The 19201-nt window shown below is 28.0% G+C and overlaps 3 protein-coding genes, 1 long non-coding RNA gene and 1 pseudogene across 4 annotated transcripts; 1 reads left to right on the top strand and 4 right to left on the bottom strand.

Annotated features, from left to right (window-relative positions):
- Nucleotides 1–7557: 7557 nt before the first annotated feature.
- On the bottom strand, nt 7558–9235 carry LOC113369574 (annotated as a pseudogene).
- On the bottom strand, nt 9224–9783 carry LOC113369575 (origin recognition complex subunit 5-like). The gene is made up of 2 exons (XM_026610245.1): nt 9615–9783; nt 9224–9540 (listed from the first exon to the last, which is right to left on the bottom strand). Exons 1-2 carry the CDS (start codon nt 9691–9693, stop codon nt 9431–9433), a joined length of 189 nt encoding a protein of 62 aa, XP_026466030.1. The 5' UTR covers nt 9694–9783; the 3' UTR covers nt 9224–9430.
- A 1927-nt stretch (nt 9784–11710) lies between these two features.
- On the bottom strand, nt 11711–12417 carry LOC113369571. The gene is made up of 3 exons (XR_003366504.1): nt 12296–12417; nt 11949–12059; nt 11711–11884 (listed from the first exon to the last, which is right to left on the bottom strand). It is a non-coding gene; the product is annotated as an uncharacterized LOC113369571 (long non-coding RNA).
- A 1102-nt stretch (nt 12418–13519) lies between these two features.
- Nucleotides 13520–14793, bottom strand: LOC113369573. Its single transcript, XM_026610244.1, has 6 exons — nt 14734–14793; nt 14453–14534; nt 14060–14313; nt 13830–13989; nt 13660–13764; nt 13520–13567 (listed from the first exon to the last, which is right to left on the bottom strand). The coding sequence occupies exons 1-6, from the start codon at nt 14791–14793 to the stop codon at nt 13530–13532; spliced, it is 699 nt and encodes a 232-aa protein (XP_026466029.1). The 3' UTR covers nt 13520–13529.
- Nucleotides 14794–14951: 158 nt separating this feature from the next.
- LOC113369572 lies at nt 14952–16839 on the top strand. The gene is made up of 6 exons (XM_026610243.1): nt 14952–15017; nt 15376–15676; nt 15803–16071; nt 16139–16298; nt 16483–16587; nt 16685–16839. Exons 1-6 carry the CDS (start codon nt 14952–14954, stop codon nt 16783–16785), a joined length of 1002 nt encoding a protein of 333 aa, XP_026466028.1. The 3' UTR covers nt 16786–16839.
- The last annotated feature ends 2362 nt before the right edge of the window (nt 16840–19201 follow it).

Here is a 19201-nt window from a genome sequence, read left to right as displayed (position 1 = left end):
CCAGGTGCAGCGTTATTTTTCAGATTTAAAACAATTTTTTTTATTTCTTTCTCATCTGTTAATCAAAAATTTGGATTTTGTTTTTAGGTCTGTGTATTGATGGTTTATAGTTGCAATGATCCATTTTCTTTTGTAGTTTCATACCTATTCAGCAAAATGTTTGTTGAGATACTCGGCAATGTCTTCCTTTTCTGTAAGAAAAATATTTTTATCTTTATGCTGTATTTTTTCAATATTTTCTTTATATTCGTTTCTATTTTTTCCTCCTCAAGTTTTCAGGTTAAAAATGTCCGTTGTGACAGGTTTATTCTCAGATGTGTTTTCAAATGTGTTAATTATTAAATATTTTATTTGAAAATAAAAACACAAAAACTTGGTGAAAAAATCCGTGGATAATATCTTTAAAACAATCAAGTTTTCTTACTTTTTCAAAACGAAGAGGAATATACTTTGTTTCACTGTTCAAACAAATGATGTGTTTTTTATACAAGAAAATACGTTTTTGAATGTTTTCTTTGAAAACAAATATTCGTGTATTAATTGTCGTGAATAATGTTTATTAAATGTGCAGTTGTTATAAATAATTAAATATTTACATAATAAAAATGGGTCAAAATGCTCTTTTTAAGTAATCGTTTTTATTTTGAATCACAAGTGTCATTTTTAATTAAATTGATTAATTAATTTAATTGATAAAATAAAACTTATTTGTTTGTGTAAGATATTAATGAAATATTTAAGAAATTTGCACAAAATTAAATTACCAACAATTTTTTTTAAATATTTGAATACTTTAAAATATCATTTGAAAGCAGAATAATGATTTTAGCGAGCTAACAGTACATTTATGTTTAATTATGAACCATATTGAATCCATGGACTAATTTATTTATTTTATTTGACTATCCATGGATTTTATCAAACACATTTTACTTAACTTGAAAAACTTTTGCAATCAATAAGCGAGTTTGGGCATTTTTTTTACATTTTGCCAAATATTTTGGAAATTTTATTCTGGACACTTTTATTTGTTTATTTCAGTATAAACTAGATAAAATTTACTAAAATTCAGTATAAATTGTTTTATGCACTTTGATAATGAAATTTTGAATAATTCGTGGTTGAAGCGCAGATTTGAGTTCAATAAAAGGCTATGTGTGGATCTTGGACGTTTTTTTGCATTTTGTCAAATAACTTCAAAACTATGTTCAGAACATATTTATTTGTTCATACTAGTAAACTAGATACAATTTACTATCAAAAAGTATCAATAGTTTTATATACTTGCATATCAAATTTTGATAATTTCAGTTGAAACGCAAATTAAACGTAATATGTAGATTTGGGACTTTTTTTTAACTTTTCTTCAAATAACTTTTAATTTTCTTTTCGGGCACGTTAATTTGTTTACATTAGTAAAAACTATATCAAATTTACTAAGTACTAAAATTTCGTATAATTTTTAACTGAAACGCGAATTTGTGTATGTGTACATTTTATCAACCAACTTGAAAATTTTGTTCTAGGCATTTTAATTTATTTATATAAGTAAAAAATAGATAAAATTTAGATTTATAATTACTAAATCATATTAAAACTAAGAGACTATTCCTGCTTTTTTTTAAACACATTCTACTCAATTTGAAAATGATACCTAACTATTTGATTATGATAAATGATGTATTTTAAAAATGAATTTGAAGTTGAATCTATGGACTACTATCCACGCATTTTTCAGACTTTGGAAATGATATAAAGTTATTCGATTAATATAAATGATATATTATTCGGTTGTACTTATAAATATTTATTGTTACTAGTACAGTATTAAGTAACATATAATCCTAATTTTAGATGTATATCTTTAGATTATAAATAAATTTGTAATAAGATAAATATAGATAAATTTTGATTCTTATTACAGGTGCCTGGTATGACTCATAAGGATGCCTTTAAGGAACCTTCCAACCTGGGTCTCCCCTATAGTAGAAGGAAAATAAAATCAACAACTAATTGGACAAAGTCTTTTTGATGAAAAGGACGAAATTGTCCTGTTTGAGGAGCTTTCAGGGCGTGTACAAACAAAAACTTTGGTTGCAACATCGCAATTTTAGCAAAAAAAAATGGATTTGTTTTCGCAATTTTCAAAATGTTTTTACTGATTCCAAAAGATTTTGGGACGCTGATTTCAAAAATGTTATCCGTTTTTGGATAAATCCACATACACCCCGCAAAAATCAAAAACTTTGGTTGCAAAATCGAGTTTTTTGTAAAAAAATCGACTTTTTTCGCGATTTTCAGAATATTTTGATTGGTTTTGATAAATTTTGAATCGCTGAATTCGAAAATGTTATCCGTTTTTGGATAAATCCACATACACCCCTCGAAAAATCGAAATCTTTGGTTGCAAAATCAAAATTTTACTAATGAAATGAAAATTTTTTTCGCGATTTTCAAAATGTTTTGACCGATTCTGATAGTTTTCGAGGCGCTGATTCCGAATATGAAATCAGTTTTTGGAAAAAAAAATTCTTCTGCCCTTGGTACCAAATTGAAGTTTGAAAAATTGCCAACTTTGAAGCTGATTTTAACTATGAAGACGATGATAAATTTGTATTTTTTTTGGTTTGGTATAAAGATTGTACTTTAGTCTACACAAAGCATTAATTAAAATTATTAATTTCATTCATTAAGGCCTTAAAATTGCATTTGAAAGTCACGATTTTGGCCAATTTTGGCTGCTCCTGATAGACTGTCTTTTTATCGAAAAAATAATAAGATTTTTAAATTACACCAAAGGGTTTGGTTTACTGCACCAGGCGTAAATATGAATTTATGAAAAATTATCCTTCTCCTACTATTTTCTTATATCTTTTATATATTAGTATATATATATATATATATATATATATATATTTATATATATATATATATTATATATATATTATGTCGATTTTTGTAATACTGACACTCAATAAATTTAATTCTATCTATATGTCTTATTTTTACACAGTTTGAAAAATTATTGGTTCCAAATATTTTTTTCAGTCAAATGGGGTTCGAACTGGCGATTCGAATTGATATTCTGGCCTAAACCGTATCTTTACGACCTCGGCCATTCGCACATTTGGACACAACATTTTTAGGAAACTTATATCTTTCAGTTAAAAATAACACTTTATATTTTTACAAAAGACAGGTGGTTCTGTATAACCAATTGGCCGAGATCGTTAAGTGACCACTACGGTTGCTCAGCGTGTCTCGGTTCAAATCCCTAAGAGGCTTGAAAAATCGAATGTATAGTTTTTCATAATTATCAAATATTAGTTCAAAATATTAAATTCAGGTGTCGCATTTCGACCTTGACACTTAGAATATTTCTGAAAAACAAAAAACTCAAGTTTCGCACTTGACTGTAAGAGAGATACATAAAAAAAAAAAGAAAAAAAGAGGAAGCACTGGGGAAAGAGAGGGGTAGAGGCAGATGATGAATAAGAGAGATGTGTATGATACATATTCTTTATTAAAATTCAATATTAATATATAGGAATAAAAATAACTTTTATCATCAATAACTTAAATAGCCGAGTGGTTTAAGGGACCGCATACTCGGTGAAATCGCTCTGGAGGCAGGCACAAGGTGAGACGGATCGAATCCGGCTGAAGGCGACGACAAGGAACTCTGAAGCAGAAAAAATGGAGCAGTGCTGGTGACTGGCTGTTGGCGAGCGCAAAGGGTCCTGAAACGAACACACCAAGTGATGGTCAACCTGAGGTCCATGATGCGAGAGGTTACACGCAGAGAGAGACACATTGCGGAAGATGCATGCCGAACCCAGAAATCTACCCAAAAACCACAACATGCGAAAAAAACAACACCAAAAAAAGTGGAAAAAAAAGAAAAAAAAAAAAAAGGGAAAGAGAGGAGGAGGAGGAGGAAGGGGAGGGGAGGACCTAAAAAAAAACCCCCTAAGTCCCAGGTCAATTTTCTCTTTTCTGTTCAGCGTTGAAACTTTTTATGTTTTTTAGTGTTCCCTCACACCAATTCCCAAAACCAACACTCGAATGAAATGAAGTCCACGTTGAAATTTTCACAACGAGAAAAAATTACTGGGACTTAGTTAAAATATTTAACTTTGCCCCAATAAAATTTTCTCGTTGAGAAATATTCAACGTGAGCCTCATTCATTCGAATGTTGGCTTTGGGATAATACAGCATGCATAAATAGCTCGTCTGTCTTAATTGAAAAGGTTTCAGAAAATTTGAACTTAGAAAAAAAAATTATCTGAAAGGACTTAGAAAAAAAAATTATCTGAAAGGACTTAAAAAAAAAAAATTATTCGAAAGAATTATAATCAGAAAATTTGGACTTGGAAAAAAAAAATTATTTGAGAGAATTATTTAATTAATCGATGAAATGAAATGATATTAATCGAATCAAAATTGTTTATACGACTTAATAAAACTTGTGAAACCTTTACAATTAATCGAGACAGAAACAAATTTAGTTGACTTGAATAATATACAAATTATTAGAAAAAGCCATAAAAGAAATTCAATAAAACTTGTAAAATAAAATAATGAAAAATATTCGAAAACTTGAACATTAAAAACTTCAAAACTGTTTAAAGCTGATTGTTATCCTTTAGAAATCGAGTTAAATAATTTTTACAACTTGAATCGAATAATAAACTTGTTAACAAAATAATATTTTGTCTAATCATTCAAGTCAACTCTTTGAAACTTTGATTGCAAGTCTTGATCAAAATTGTTTTTAGCAACAAAAGAATAAAAAAATATTATTTAGCTATGCAGCGATATAATTGAATAAATTTAGAATAAAACTACAGTTAAAAGTTTTAAAAGCTGCATTTGATTAACAATTTGGTAAGTCGTATTAAATATTTGAAATAATTTGATCAAAACCAACAATCGTGTTATCCAATAAATAAAAATGTACATGCAATCAATATCGCTACAGGGAAAACACATGATTCTTGATAATTTAAAAAATTGTTTCCAAAGAATAATGAACAAGAGGTGTCACAAAAAAAGAGATTTTTGTAACAAAGTAAATTTGTAATTTGTAATAAAATACCATCAATTTAGGAGTTACCTAAGGAAGGATGCTAAGACCTATTCAACAAATAAGTAATCGATGCTTACAAAAAGCTGTATTGGTTAACTAATAATTTGGTAACTAAAATTTAATATATAAGAATTTTGAATTCTACACAAAATCAGCTCATAGTGTTGTTATAGAACAAAAGAATTTCTGGTGGAATATTATTATGGAATTGTAATAATATAAATTACTTTCAATGTCTTTGATACATACGAGAAGTACAAACTTTTATCTTTTATATTGATTTAAAACATTCATAAAATTTTAATTCATAAGTAAAATAAAAAAACTGAATCAACATGTTTTCCCCATAACAAATTAAATATGAACATAGTCTTTTACACATATGTCTGCCAAATTAATTTAAAATCTTTTATTAGCATAATAGGTGTAGTTGAATAAACAAAAGATAAATTGTATTTTATACATTAGAAATTAATAAAGTATATCTCATTAAAGAAAATTATATTAACTCAAATATTATAGAATAAACAATATTTTCAGCAGATATATGTATACAACTATATTAATAATGCACGAGCCAGAATATATTTTACTAAAATATATACAGACTGCTTTATAAATGATATCGGATAAGAAAAGAAAAGGCACAAGTTCTCAAAGCATCTTTCAATTAACTTCATTTAATATGAAAATCAAGCATTAAATACATAACTATATAAGAAATATTATTATTACAAGCATAAAAGTAGTATAATAAAAAAACTCGGTCATTAATTGTAAGCCTCTTTCGGAAAATAAATTATGAGTAATATCTTTTTATTTATTTCTATTCAAATTATAGTTTCACTAAAGATTAAAAAAAATATTGTGATGAAGTAAACATTTCCAAAAATATTTGACTGCTTTAAATTCAAAAATAAGAAAAACTTAATGTACATATACTGCATATGTAGTACTTTATTTATTTTCTTTATATGTAGTACTTTATTCTTTATATGTAGTACTTTACATTTTCTTTCAATAAAACTGTTTTTAATTACTGAATGGATGCCCAAGAACAATTTTATCATATTATTTCACCATCTGAAGAAAAACCTCTTGCTTTATAAATATATATATATATATATATATATATATATATATATATATATATTTAATTATTAATAATAATTTAAAAATTAAATATTTAATATTTAAAATAAAGTACTACATATCAGATGTAGTATGATAAATGCCTGTATATATCAGAAATATATTCTTTGACTCACTTTGTATAAAACATGCTTTGCACTTACATTGTTCGATATCCTCTACAGCAGCTCCCAGGACAGTAACTCATTACTCGAACCACCTCTGGAGCATCTGCCAGAAATCTCAAGTACTCGACACAAAATCACTACTTTAGAACCACTACATAACTTTAGTCTTTTACAAGTCTATTTGACCTGTTGCAATTGCCCGAGTAAAGTCTTTGCACAATATACGACACACGACGTACTTAGAGACTTTCGTGAATTTAGAATTTGATAATAAAGAGATATGTGTTGGAAGTACTCAAATATAACCTACAAAAGCATATATATATAAATTGTAAATTTTACATTGCATATATATAAATAAAGGATACATTGGCGCTGTAAATGAATTAATAACCTACAAAAGCACATATATAAATTATACTATTGATAATGACATGTATATAATTAAAGGATACTTTGGCGCTGTAAATGAACTGTTTACTTATAAAATTGACTCAAAATGGAGGCCCTGAAAGAGATACTTATCAAACTATACAAGGCACTTCCACACACATACACTTTTTGGATTTTAATTAACGTTTCACGATAAATTTATTATATCAAAATGATCTACTAAATTAATTACACGTTTTGATGCATAAATTAATTAAAACTAATCAAGGATTTAATTAAAAAAACGTTAATTAACTCAACCGCGTGTTAATTCACGAAAGTTTCTTTGACAATTGAAGTTGTCAACATGTGTCAGAATGACTGTCACCTCTTGTACAATTTAAAGCGCGAAATTCGAACATGAAATTTGAACTTTATGAAATTTACCTATTTGAACATATACGGTAAAAAGCAAACACTTTGAATATGTGATAATTTTACTTATTCACTAACAGAAAACTACACTATAAACAGAACAATCTATGGCCCAAAATTAGTTCACTTTCCAATTATTATTATAATATTAAATATTTATTTTACACTGATCATGAAATTTAAAAATTTCTAAAATGAGCCAGGTTAGGCCAGAAATTAAAAATTATCATAAAAAAATTAGGTCAAATATTCATACATTATTTAAATCCAAATTAACTCATAAAATTAAAACAAAACCTGATATCAATGGCATTTATTTCAATTAAAATTAGACATAAATAATTATCGCAATTAAAAATTAATCAAACGAGTACAAAAATAACATAACTACAAGTAATTATTTATATAAAATCATATAAATATTTCCTTATATTGAAACCAACAGATTTAGCCACGACTTGCATAAAGTCTAATCCTACAGCACATTGGTAATGAGCGGAATCAATAGACGCCTCTCCACCGATACAAACCAGCATTTGCAACTGAACTAAACTAGAAATCTAAAAATAATAACGACATGGATTAAATAATAATATTTAATAATTAGAATTTTTTTTTTTTAATAATAATCATCACCTGTGCTAGGAGATTGCAAGTCAGACCAATTTTTTCGTCGAGTATTGCGTAAAATATAGCAAGCAATCTGTCTTGTGTAAAAGTTTTTGGACCAACTTGTGTACTCAGTTTTTCTGTCACCTTAAAAAAAAAATTCATATAAATCGAATCGACTAATTTAATAGTTGCATCAATAAGTTTCCATGAAATGCTTGTGCAGGGTGAGTTTTTGTAGCAAAAAAATCAATCATGATTTTAAAGTATACCAAGTTGCTGTAGAGCAGCGTTATAATGTTAGAAAATATCATAGAATATAATTCTGCACATATTCTCCAAATACGTAAATTAAATTCATCTATTATTTTAAAAGTTACAACCAATATAATAACAAATGCAATATTAAGTTGCCATAAAATTTTAGAAAAAATTCAATCATGATTTTAAAGTATACCGAGTTGCTGTAGATCATTATAATGTTAAAAATATTATACACTATTCAATTCTGCACTTATTCTCCAAATACATGAATTATATCAATCAAATATTTTAAAAGTTACAAGAAAAATAATAAACAAATGCACAAACAAGTATCATATACCAAAAAATTCTTTATTACCTTTGCTTTATTTTTGAGATCCTGAACCCGTTTCTTTCTCTTGCCATGATGTTGCAAAAAGCCTTTTGTCTTCTTTAGCAGCATTGTAACTTGCCAAATAGGCTGCTATTAGCAAATATTTTGCGTAATAAGGCAATTCTATACTTTGCTTTATTGATGGCAGAATTGTCACCAATGTGTTTGGTGATTGAGATATCCTGAAATATAAAAATAATATATATATATATATATATATATATATATATATATATATATATATATTATTACTTACATTATTATACAAAATATTTTGGAGTCCTATGCGCGGTATAAAGTTCCCAAAGCAGTTTTTAAAATAGGTGCAACGTGTCTCCAAAGTTTGTTGTTTCCTTATAATTTATACTTGAATTTATAACAGGTCTGCAATATTCGATATAACAAACTCTAGCCATATATTGCAATTCTGGTAATCTCTGCAGGCACGATAAAACACACACAGAAAGGCATTAAGATAACTTCCATAAAAATCCTTATCTAGAAATAAAATTAATAATAAATTATATTGGATAAATAACAAACATATATATACAATTATAATCTTACCCAAGTCATTTATGATTTCCGAGTTGGAATACTTTTGTACCAAAAGCATTTTATTATAATCATAATCCAAAGTCATAATTTTTAGTATTCTTCTTGATTGTACTGAGGCACATGTACAACTATCGGTTCAAGCAAACCAGTTTTATTGTGAAATTTTCAAACATAATATCACTAACCAAAACAGTACAAACATTCACTTTGTCAACTCTTTCAGCCTCATAAAGCTGGCAAAATATTATGTTCCATGTCTCGCAGCCTCTCAGCATTTTCAAATACAATAACAAAATCTTTAACACGCGTCAGTTCTGATATTTTTTGCATTTGTGGAATAAAGTCGGATATGCAGTCACATTTTGCAAAGGAGGTGTAGTTGTTTTTCTGGTGTCAAATTGTGACCAGATAGTGTGTTCGGATGCTCTCCAGCATTATTTTTAAGGAATAGCATTCGATGCAGTTTACAATCACAAATTGTGTTTTAGATATTTGAGTAGGCTGTGATTATTTTTGGATTTCCCTGTGCCTTTGTGTCCTAGTATGAAAAGACATTGTGGAAATACTTCGTCTTTGTAACCTATAGTGTAAAGACAATATAATTATATATATCAATATAAGTATTATTAAATTATTAAAAATGTTTATCCTAACCTATATAGTTGTACAAAGTTTTAATCAAATTTTCTCTGCATGGCAATATAGGACTTAGAAATTTAACACACTCATTCATTTTGCTTACACATAAACTTTTAAAGCGTTTTTATAACAAATTTCACACTATTTTAACACATTTTGTAGCAAAATAAGACGTTTGTGAAGAAATTCGTTAGTAAACTGAGCAACTGTCAAATTGTAAATCTGTCAAAGACTTTGCGGTGTGAAGTTAGCAAATAGAAGTTGACAGCTGAACTAACGGATTTTAAGTTCAAAATTTGAATTGGATACCAATTATGTATTTTGGTTATCAATTATTTAAAGAATTTAATTTTAATAACATTTTTGGCAAAACTAAATAACTATCAAAGCCTTTTCAGCGTGAAGTTAGCAATTTGAAGCTGACAGCTGAAGTAACGGATTTCAAACTCAAAATTTGAATTGGAAACTAAAGAAATATGTGTTTTATTAAATTTTAATAAAGAAAGTCAGTTTAGTTTACAAAACTTTAATTTTCAATAACATTTTCAGCAAAACAAAACATTAGTAATACATTCGTTTATAGATAAACTTTAGAAAGTGAAGTTACCCATGTAGAAATTAATATGGTCTGAATCTACGAGCAATATAAAATCTACATTGGTCAAATTTGAAACCAATATCGGCTGGTCATAAAAATTGAACATTTTTTATATTGAGGCCATATAGGTAAACCAACATTGGTCTATATGGACCAGACCACCTAATTCATTAATCCTGGCCTGATGAGTCTGGCAATTCGGAACCAATATCGCCTACCAATATTGATAAATATTGGTTTGTTGTAGCCTCATTAACATTGGTCATGAATTATTCTGGCTATTTATAACCAATGCATTTTTTATATACATTGGCTAGATTATTTTTATGTAAAAAAATGCATTTTTACTTTAAATACTTTTATTTAATTTTTTTTTAAATACATAGCCCACAGATTTCTTCCAAGAGGACTTTTAAGACTTTTACATTTATTTTAGAATATGGATAACAAATAACATATATACAAAATTACAATGTATAGTAAAATTAATAATGCGCTTAACATAAAATTACATATAATACAAAATGTAACAAAATTATTTTTTTACAGAATAAGTTAAAATAATGATAAAATAATAATTTAGCTGCATGTTAATTATAACGATGTAACATTTAAACAAAAATATTATATTTGCTTTTAATATATTACAAAACAATTAATTCTATCGCTATGTATTTTTATGGAAAAACCTTCTATTGGAACAAATAAAGTATCACTCTAAATGAATTTTGGAAAGTAGATGTGCTTTCACATTTACGTTGATATGAAAATATTATTATTATTATTAGGTAACTACAAAATGTTATGAGAAATTGATAGGTAGACTTGTTGTTGTACAAATCACTATTCTTGTTAGCCGCAGCCATAATCAAAAGGTTTATATTTATAATTTCTTGCACTCCTTTCTATTTAACCAAAAAGTTTTTTATGGCCACACTAGAAGTGGCTTCCCCAGTCTTTGATAAATCTTCACGAAACTTTTTCAAAACCTGTCGTGTGGGAAAGATTATTATCCAATAAATAGAGCACTGAAGTAAGAACTTTTTCTCCGAGGTGCACCCTTTGAGTGTAACTTAAGCCATCGAGACCCTGTTTGAAGAGCAGGTACTAATGTATTATTATTAAAAATTTTCTAAAAGTAAGTAAAAATGAGTAATAATATATGAAAGCACATAATTATAGTATTTGTTTCTTACCTGTTATAACCAATTTAAGATTGTTACAGTAGAAGCTTTGTTAGGCAAAACACTGTTTTCCATAGAAATATATGGCAATTGAATGAACTTGTTTTGTAATTTGTATTTTACCTGCAAGACATTCTAAATTTAAAAAAATATTACTAATTAATGGCAAAATACTACTAGAAGATGTTAGGTAGGTTTATTGTTGTACAAATCACTGTTCTGGTTAGCATCAACCATATTCAAAAAGTTTATATTTATGAATTCTTGCACTCCTTTCTAATTAACCAAAAAGTTTTTTATGGCGGCACTAGAAGTGGCTTCCCAGTCTTTGATAAATCTCTATCAAACTTTTTCAAAACCTGTGGTGTGTGAAGGATTATTATCCAATAAATAGATCACTGAAGTAAGAACTTTTTCCCCGAGGTGCACTCTTTGAATGTAACTTGTGTCATCGAGGCTCTGTTTGAAGAGCAGGTACTAATGTATTATTATTAAAATATTTTCTAAAAGTAAGTAAAAATGAGTAATAATATATGAAAGCACATAATTATAGTATTTGTTTCTTACCTGTTATAACCAATTTAAGATTGTTACAGTAGAAGCTTTGTTAGGCAAAACACTGTTTTCCATAGAAATATATGGCAATTGAATGAACTTGTTTTGTAATTTGTATTTTACCTGCAAGACATTCTAAATTTAAAAAAATATTACTAATTAATGGCAAAATACTACTAGAAGATGTTAGGTAGGTTTATTGTTGTACAAATCACTGTTCTGGTTAGCATCAACCATATTCAAAAAGTTTATATTTATGAATTCTTGCACTCCTTTCTAATTAACCAAAAAGTTTTTATGGCGGCACTAGAAGTGGCTTTCCCAGTCTTTGATAAATCTCTATCAAACTTTTTCAAAACCTGTGGTGTGTGAAGGATTATTATCCAATAAATAGACCACTGAAGTAAGAACTTTTTCCCCGAGGTGCACTCTTTGAATGTAACTTGTGTCATCGAGGCTCTGTTTGAAGAACAGGTACTAATGCATTATTATTAAAAGATTTTCTAAAAGTAAGAATGAGTAATAATATATAAACGCACATAACTATAGTATTTGTTTCTCACCTGTTATAAGTAATTCAGAAATGTTTCAGTTCACAGTTGATTTCAGAACTATATCTTAGATTTATGATTACGAGGTTATGTTTTATGAGTTGTCATTTAAGTAATTCTAGTAATATATATATAATTCTAATAATATATATTTATATATATATACGTATATACTGAAATCTTTTATATTAGCAACTGTACAAATACACTTTAAATATATTACAACGATTATTTCTGCACATATAACACGATAGTTTACAAGCAAACACGGCTTGTTCATAGATTCGGCGCCATTTCAACGACGCGTCGGTGTTAGGTTACAAAACTATTGTTTTAGAATGCAAAATGAGGTTAAAATCTAGACAATATATAATAAAGAAAGAATTGCAAAGTAATGCAAATTATTTAAAATGAGACATATATTGTATTCTATACTCTGTATAGTACATATATTCCATAGAGAATTTTCAGATACCAATATCTAATCAATTGAATCTTATCTTTATAAGACTTTTTATATTCCAAGCTTATAAAGTGACAGCTGAATATGTTAAATTTTTTAATGTTCTTAGGTAGCATAATCTTCAATTTAATTTTAATAATCAAAACTTTATGTACCATGACACAGATATATTTCATTCATACAAAACACATTTTTTATGAATGAAATATCTGTCATGGTACAAGTTATAATTTGTAACTTTATTTATTGTTAAAGAAATGGAGAAAGTATCAAAGAAAAGCCTGAAAAATTATTATTTAACACTTTGCACTTCAAGTGCAATGCTCACTTTAAGTATAAATAATTTGTAACTTTATTTATTGTTAAAAAAATTGAGAAAGTATCAAACAAAGAAAAACCTGAAAAATTATTATATAACACTTTGCACTTTAAGTGCAATGATCACAGTATGCATAAATAATTTGTAACTTTATTTATTGTTAAAGAAATGGAGAAGGTTATCAAACAAAGAATAATGCTTGTCTTTAATAAATATAATAAAATAATAAACAAAAATTCATTTAAAAATTATATAATATCTTAGGCATTCCCACTGCTTAAGTCCTTTTGAAGAAGTCCTGTAATATGAATTTGTATTTTAGAACTCGTAGAGTAGGGTATAAAACTCTAAGACACATGGTATGGATAATAATTTTCTGCAACAACATACTGAATTTTTTGGCTCCATCCCAATCTCGTGATTGTGCCAGCACCGCGGAAATAGTTTTCATAATATCAGCATCCACTACTTCAGGGTACTTAATTCTGACAGCCTCTGCGAATGAATTTCAGAAATAAATTTCTGATGGAAGTTATAGAGAAATATTTTAGCAGACATACGAATAACAACACTGCATAATTTCAGTGCCGAAAAATCCAGCTTGTTTTTTCGGCCTTTTGAAGAATATTGCACAGCTACAGCCCTGCTAAATAACTTTTTCATAATAGTAGCGACTGCTCCTCTCATATTATGCCCACCAAGAAAAGATAATTGGCCGATCTAGTACAAATTATATATATGCTCACTTTTAGTATATACATACGCTATTTACAAAATTCAAACTTGTTACCAATTCCACAGCAACATCATCATTATTTAATTGCATCTCCATTTCTTGTACATCTGTAAGGCTTGCCATGGGCAGTTTAAAGGAAATGGTAATGGGATTATTAGAAGTTGCTGAATAATCTTGCTTATGTGCTCTCACATAGAGCAACATTTCCTGTTGCTCTTCCTTAATCTTTTTAATTTCATAGCATAATTTCCCAAATGCAATAGATAATTTATCTATAGATTCTTGCGAAACTATAAATTTGGTTTTGTCTAAATTAATAAAGAAACATTTATAAAAGGACAGAACATCTACGCGTAAAAAAGCATATTTTTATAGAATTCAAACATTCAAAATCTCAACATTTGAAACATTCAAATTATAATTTCAATATCAATCTATACTTATTACCTGTAGCATTGGTTGATGAACCTGAATTTGATTCTAAGGCTGAATTTGCTTCAGCCTCCTTGGTATATTTTTGTCCTACAGACTATAACGTAGAAATTTAATATACATTGAAATATATATAAATACAGCATTGAAATATTTTATATTTTCAAACTTACCTCCATTTCAAATATGAATATACAAATATAAAAAACACAATATATAAATTTTATATATAATATATATAATACGAAATATAATAATATATAACAAAATTTTAGGTTATTCCTATGTAAACGCACACAAAACACAATTTGACCACATGTGGCCGTACAATTGCGCGCAAATGTAATATTTGACATAGCTTGTGGAGTACGTTATATTATTACGTGAATTCATTATATATTATATATCATAGATTAATAAACAAAATATGTTAAATTATAACATATTAATAAGCAGAGAAAATAATATAATTTCAAAAATATAGTCAAAAGTAAATATTCTTATTTTATCGATTATGAAACGCCAACGCAAAATCGAACGCACCTTCAAAGTTATGCCGTTGTTCTGTAGATGCGTGCCGGTTAGCGGCTAGTGCCGGCTAAGTGCAATTCAATTCAAAACAGATGTGTTCAAATTTGTAGGAAATGTTGTAGAAATAAGTCGTGTTAGTTTTAATTTTTGTTGATTTTTTATATATATATATATAAATATTATAATTATATAAATTTTATATATTGTGTTTTTTATATTCTTTTTTGTTTATTCATATATATATTTGAAATGGAGGTAAGTTTGAAAAATTTAAATTATTTTATTGTTGTTTTATACACACATACGTAGACATATATATATATATATATATATATATATATATATATATATATATAGACATATACCTAATTTTGATTTAATGAATATATTCAATTTTCACGTTATAGTCTGTACAAACAAGCTGGGATATTGTAGTATTTTCAGTAGATAATACTTGTTACCATGTGCCATCGTCTTGGGCTATAGATGATAATAAAACAAAGTATCTTTGGCCGAAGAATGTTAAGAATAGCAAATTAGAGAAGATGATAAATAACTGTGTGCCGGGCAATAGTTTATCATGCTCTGATGAGCTAGAGGCAAAATGTCTGAGGACTACTTCTTCATTAAAAAAAGCGAAGAAGTATGTAAAGAAGGCTGAAATTAATTCAGCCATAGAATCAGATATGCCTCCAACCCATGACACAGGTAATAAGTACAGATTGATATTGAAATTATAATTTGATTTTTCAGACAAAATGTATTTTCAATTCTTTAGCGTGATGCTCATCATTTACTGTATAATTTGTAACTTTTTTTTTTATTGTTGAGAAGAAATCGAGAAAGTTTCCAACAAAGATAAGGCTGACAAGTCATTGGAGCAACTATGCAACATATCTATGATGTTCGAAAATTTAGTGCTTGATCTGCAAGAAATCAAGAAGAATCAGGCAGAAATTTTTGAATTTACAGCTTCTCACAGAGAAGCAAAAAATCATATTGTCCTGCCTAATGTTAGAACATTTGTGTTTCCTTTGGAAAGTACAGATGATATAATAAAGATGGAAACAAACTTAACAGAGGAGGGTTTTGCTTCTGATTTGGTAAGAATAATAGTTGTATATATATATATATATATATATATATATATATATAACTTCTTCATAATAGGTAGTTCATTTGTCTATGGTTGGCCAGACTACTTTAAATGGAACAATAACAGCTGTGATGAAAAAAGTTTTTTCAAGAACTCTGGCGATGCAATATTCAGCCAGAGGACGAAAAAACAAGCTAAACTTCTCGGCGTTAAAATTATGTGATGTTGTTGTCAGTATGTATCATCAAATATTATAGCTTTATTCATTCACACACAGACACACATATTTAATGTTTAATAATGTAATAATACATGTATGTGTTAAGAGTTTATTATTTAATATCAAGTGCAATATGTTGAGGTATAATTTAATAACAATTTCTGATGTATATTCAAGTTTATTAAAAATCATTTGCAGAGGCCATAACAGTTAATTTTCCCAAAGAGACACAACTTGATATTATGAAACGCATAAGTGTCGTTTTAGCACAGTCTGGAGACTGGAACGGAGGGAAGAAGCAAAGTATGTTACAGCTAAAAAAATTATATTGAAGATACTACACACTATGATATTATACCATTATGTACAAATTTTAAAATATAAATAATTCATATTGCAGGAAATATAAAATATCCTACTGAATTAGATTATATTCAGCTAATACAGAATGAGGATATAATCTTTTCAATGAATCCTGATTTATTAACTGAAGATCAATAACAAGAAAACAAGAGTTCATTATTATATAATGTATTTTGAATAATTAATCAATTAATCAGGTGATTTATTAACAAATACAATTCAATTACAAGCAAACAGAAGTGTTTTGATTATTCAATAATATATTTTTCCATTTTTATTATCTACAATAATTTAATAGCTACATGCAAGTTTTCCATTTTTATGATAAGACATTTGCTTATCATATCACTGATATTTACATGAAAAACAAATGTTGATAAGTCAGATATATGAAAAAAATGCAAATCTATTGACTGTTTACTATTATAAAAATTTGAACTTGTATTGTAAATATTTCCTTTAAAATAATAATTTGAATCATTTTTATAAATACTATGCACTTTCATTATTCTGTTCTGTTTAATCATTATGTAACAATCATTTGCACTTTGAGGATTTATTTTCATTCCATTTATTTTAATAAATTTTATTACCGAATTTTTTTCAAAAACGAAAAACTTTTCTTGGGGTGTATGAATTTCACCACTGTTCTCAATGAGTCTACATGCAACTTGCTGCAAAGGTTTTGCTGGACCCCTAACTAACTTTAAAATTTGACCCAAATAGCTTTCAAAAACAAAACAGCTGTAATGATCAACACTGCGTTGCTCTCTTACTGCATCATCTGTCATATGGAAAATGCTGTGCATATTATATACTAACATATTCTCTCCATAAATTCTTTTTATTCCCTTACAAAATTTGCGAATAAATTCTTTTGCCTTATGTCCATATTTGACAATATACTCATCACTGCAAATTATTCGCATAGCATAATGAAAGTACATGAAATTTTTATAAACCCGATTTGGCAAAAATTGTTTCAGGATGACCGGACCTGCATATAACATAAAAAAACGAAACTCTGTTGCCTTCCATCTATCAAGTTCTTGAAAACCTCTAGGTTTTCGCTGAAACTCGCTTGGTGTCATTGATCTCAGATTATTGAGCATTGAAGACATAGAATTTATATGTATTTGGCTAATGGCACAATTACTGGCTCTGTCTCTTACCCAAACATATATTAACTTATGCATCACACCAAGGCAAGCCATATGCATATAGTCCAAAGGAAAATCTTCCACAAAATTTATTCCAGCAAGGTTCAATAATGGGGACCTATCAAGTTGATGATTATCTTCTTTTTCTAGCATTGACATGTAATCTTCATGATGTCGTAGACTCGCATCCATTAATGGAAAAATTATTTTACCATCTACCCTCACTCCTTTCTGTGTGCACCTTTCGCAACTGTTGTATCCATTATGGCCCTTGATACACTTTATATAAGCCCGGGCAGGAGCATCACAGCAAATCTTGTGTATCTTGACTTTATACAAAATATTCTCATGAATGAAACCAGAATTATAAAGATCATTAGCTTCATTTATAAATCTTTCTAAATAAGTACTTACACAGTCAGGTTTACTATCTCCATAGTACAATCCAATCACAAACGGCTTAATGGAACGTGATGTTTTTGTATACAGAGCTCCCAAAATAGGCCAGAACTGTGATGATTTACTTTTGAAAACTGGTACCCCATCAATATTAATTAAAAGATTTATTAAGTTATCACTATATTGATTTTTAAACATATTTAAATTTTTAATAATATTGTCCTTTAAGTTAAAATGCACGTATTCACCCACATTGCCACGCTTACTGGCCATAGTTGTAGTTGCAACCACTGAGGGTGTTTTCAAAATTGTTTTTGCACATAGGGGCACATTCTGATGGCCATGCTTTCTCAGAATTGGAAGCAAAGTATTCAATTGCTTATGACTCACATTCTGCTGTTTAGCCCAAGAGCGTAGGTCGGAAACAATGTCTGTATTTTCAGAATCTTCCAAGTTGTTAATAATATTACTCATATCATTTGTGGTGCTTGCAAACGAAGTATCTTCAGAGAAAGACGTACTGCTATCAGAATCCGACTCGGTGTTAATATCACAATTACTATCACTAATATCACAATTACTATCACTAATATCACAATTACTATCACTAGTGTCACAATTACTATCACTATTGTCACAAAAATTTCTCATAGTACTATCTTCGACGTTTTGAATTGTGAGCAATCGGGCAATTTCTGTTGCTCGCTTCTTAATATACATTGACTTGGTTGATCTCTTGTATGGCATATTTATAAAATTGTACTTTAAGCACTTGTAAAACAATCAACACTCAGTGCAAAAATAAACTGTCGACTACGTCAAAGTAAATAACAGGTCAAGATTTCTAAAATGTCAAGTTTGTAGGTTATGCTCTGACAAATACGATATTCTATTGCCCATTCCATTCGAGAACAATATATTTATTAGCCGATGATAAAAAATATTGCGTCAATATTTATATTTAATTGGAGGACGATATAGGAAAAGGCCACTCA

The sequence above is a fragment of the Ctenocephalides felis genome, unplaced genomic scaffold, assembly GCF_003426905.1.
Source record: "Ctenocephalides felis isolate EL2017-DRISC unplaced genomic scaffold, ASM342690v1 CF-g0.4_SCAFFOLD_01395, whole genome shotgun sequence".
Lineage (NCBI taxonomy): Eukaryota > Metazoa > Arthropoda > Insecta > Siphonaptera > Pulicidae > Ctenocephalides > Ctenocephalides felis.
The sequence above is the reverse complement of the archived record's forward strand: the minus strand, read 5'-3'. Positions and strand labels throughout refer to the sequence as shown.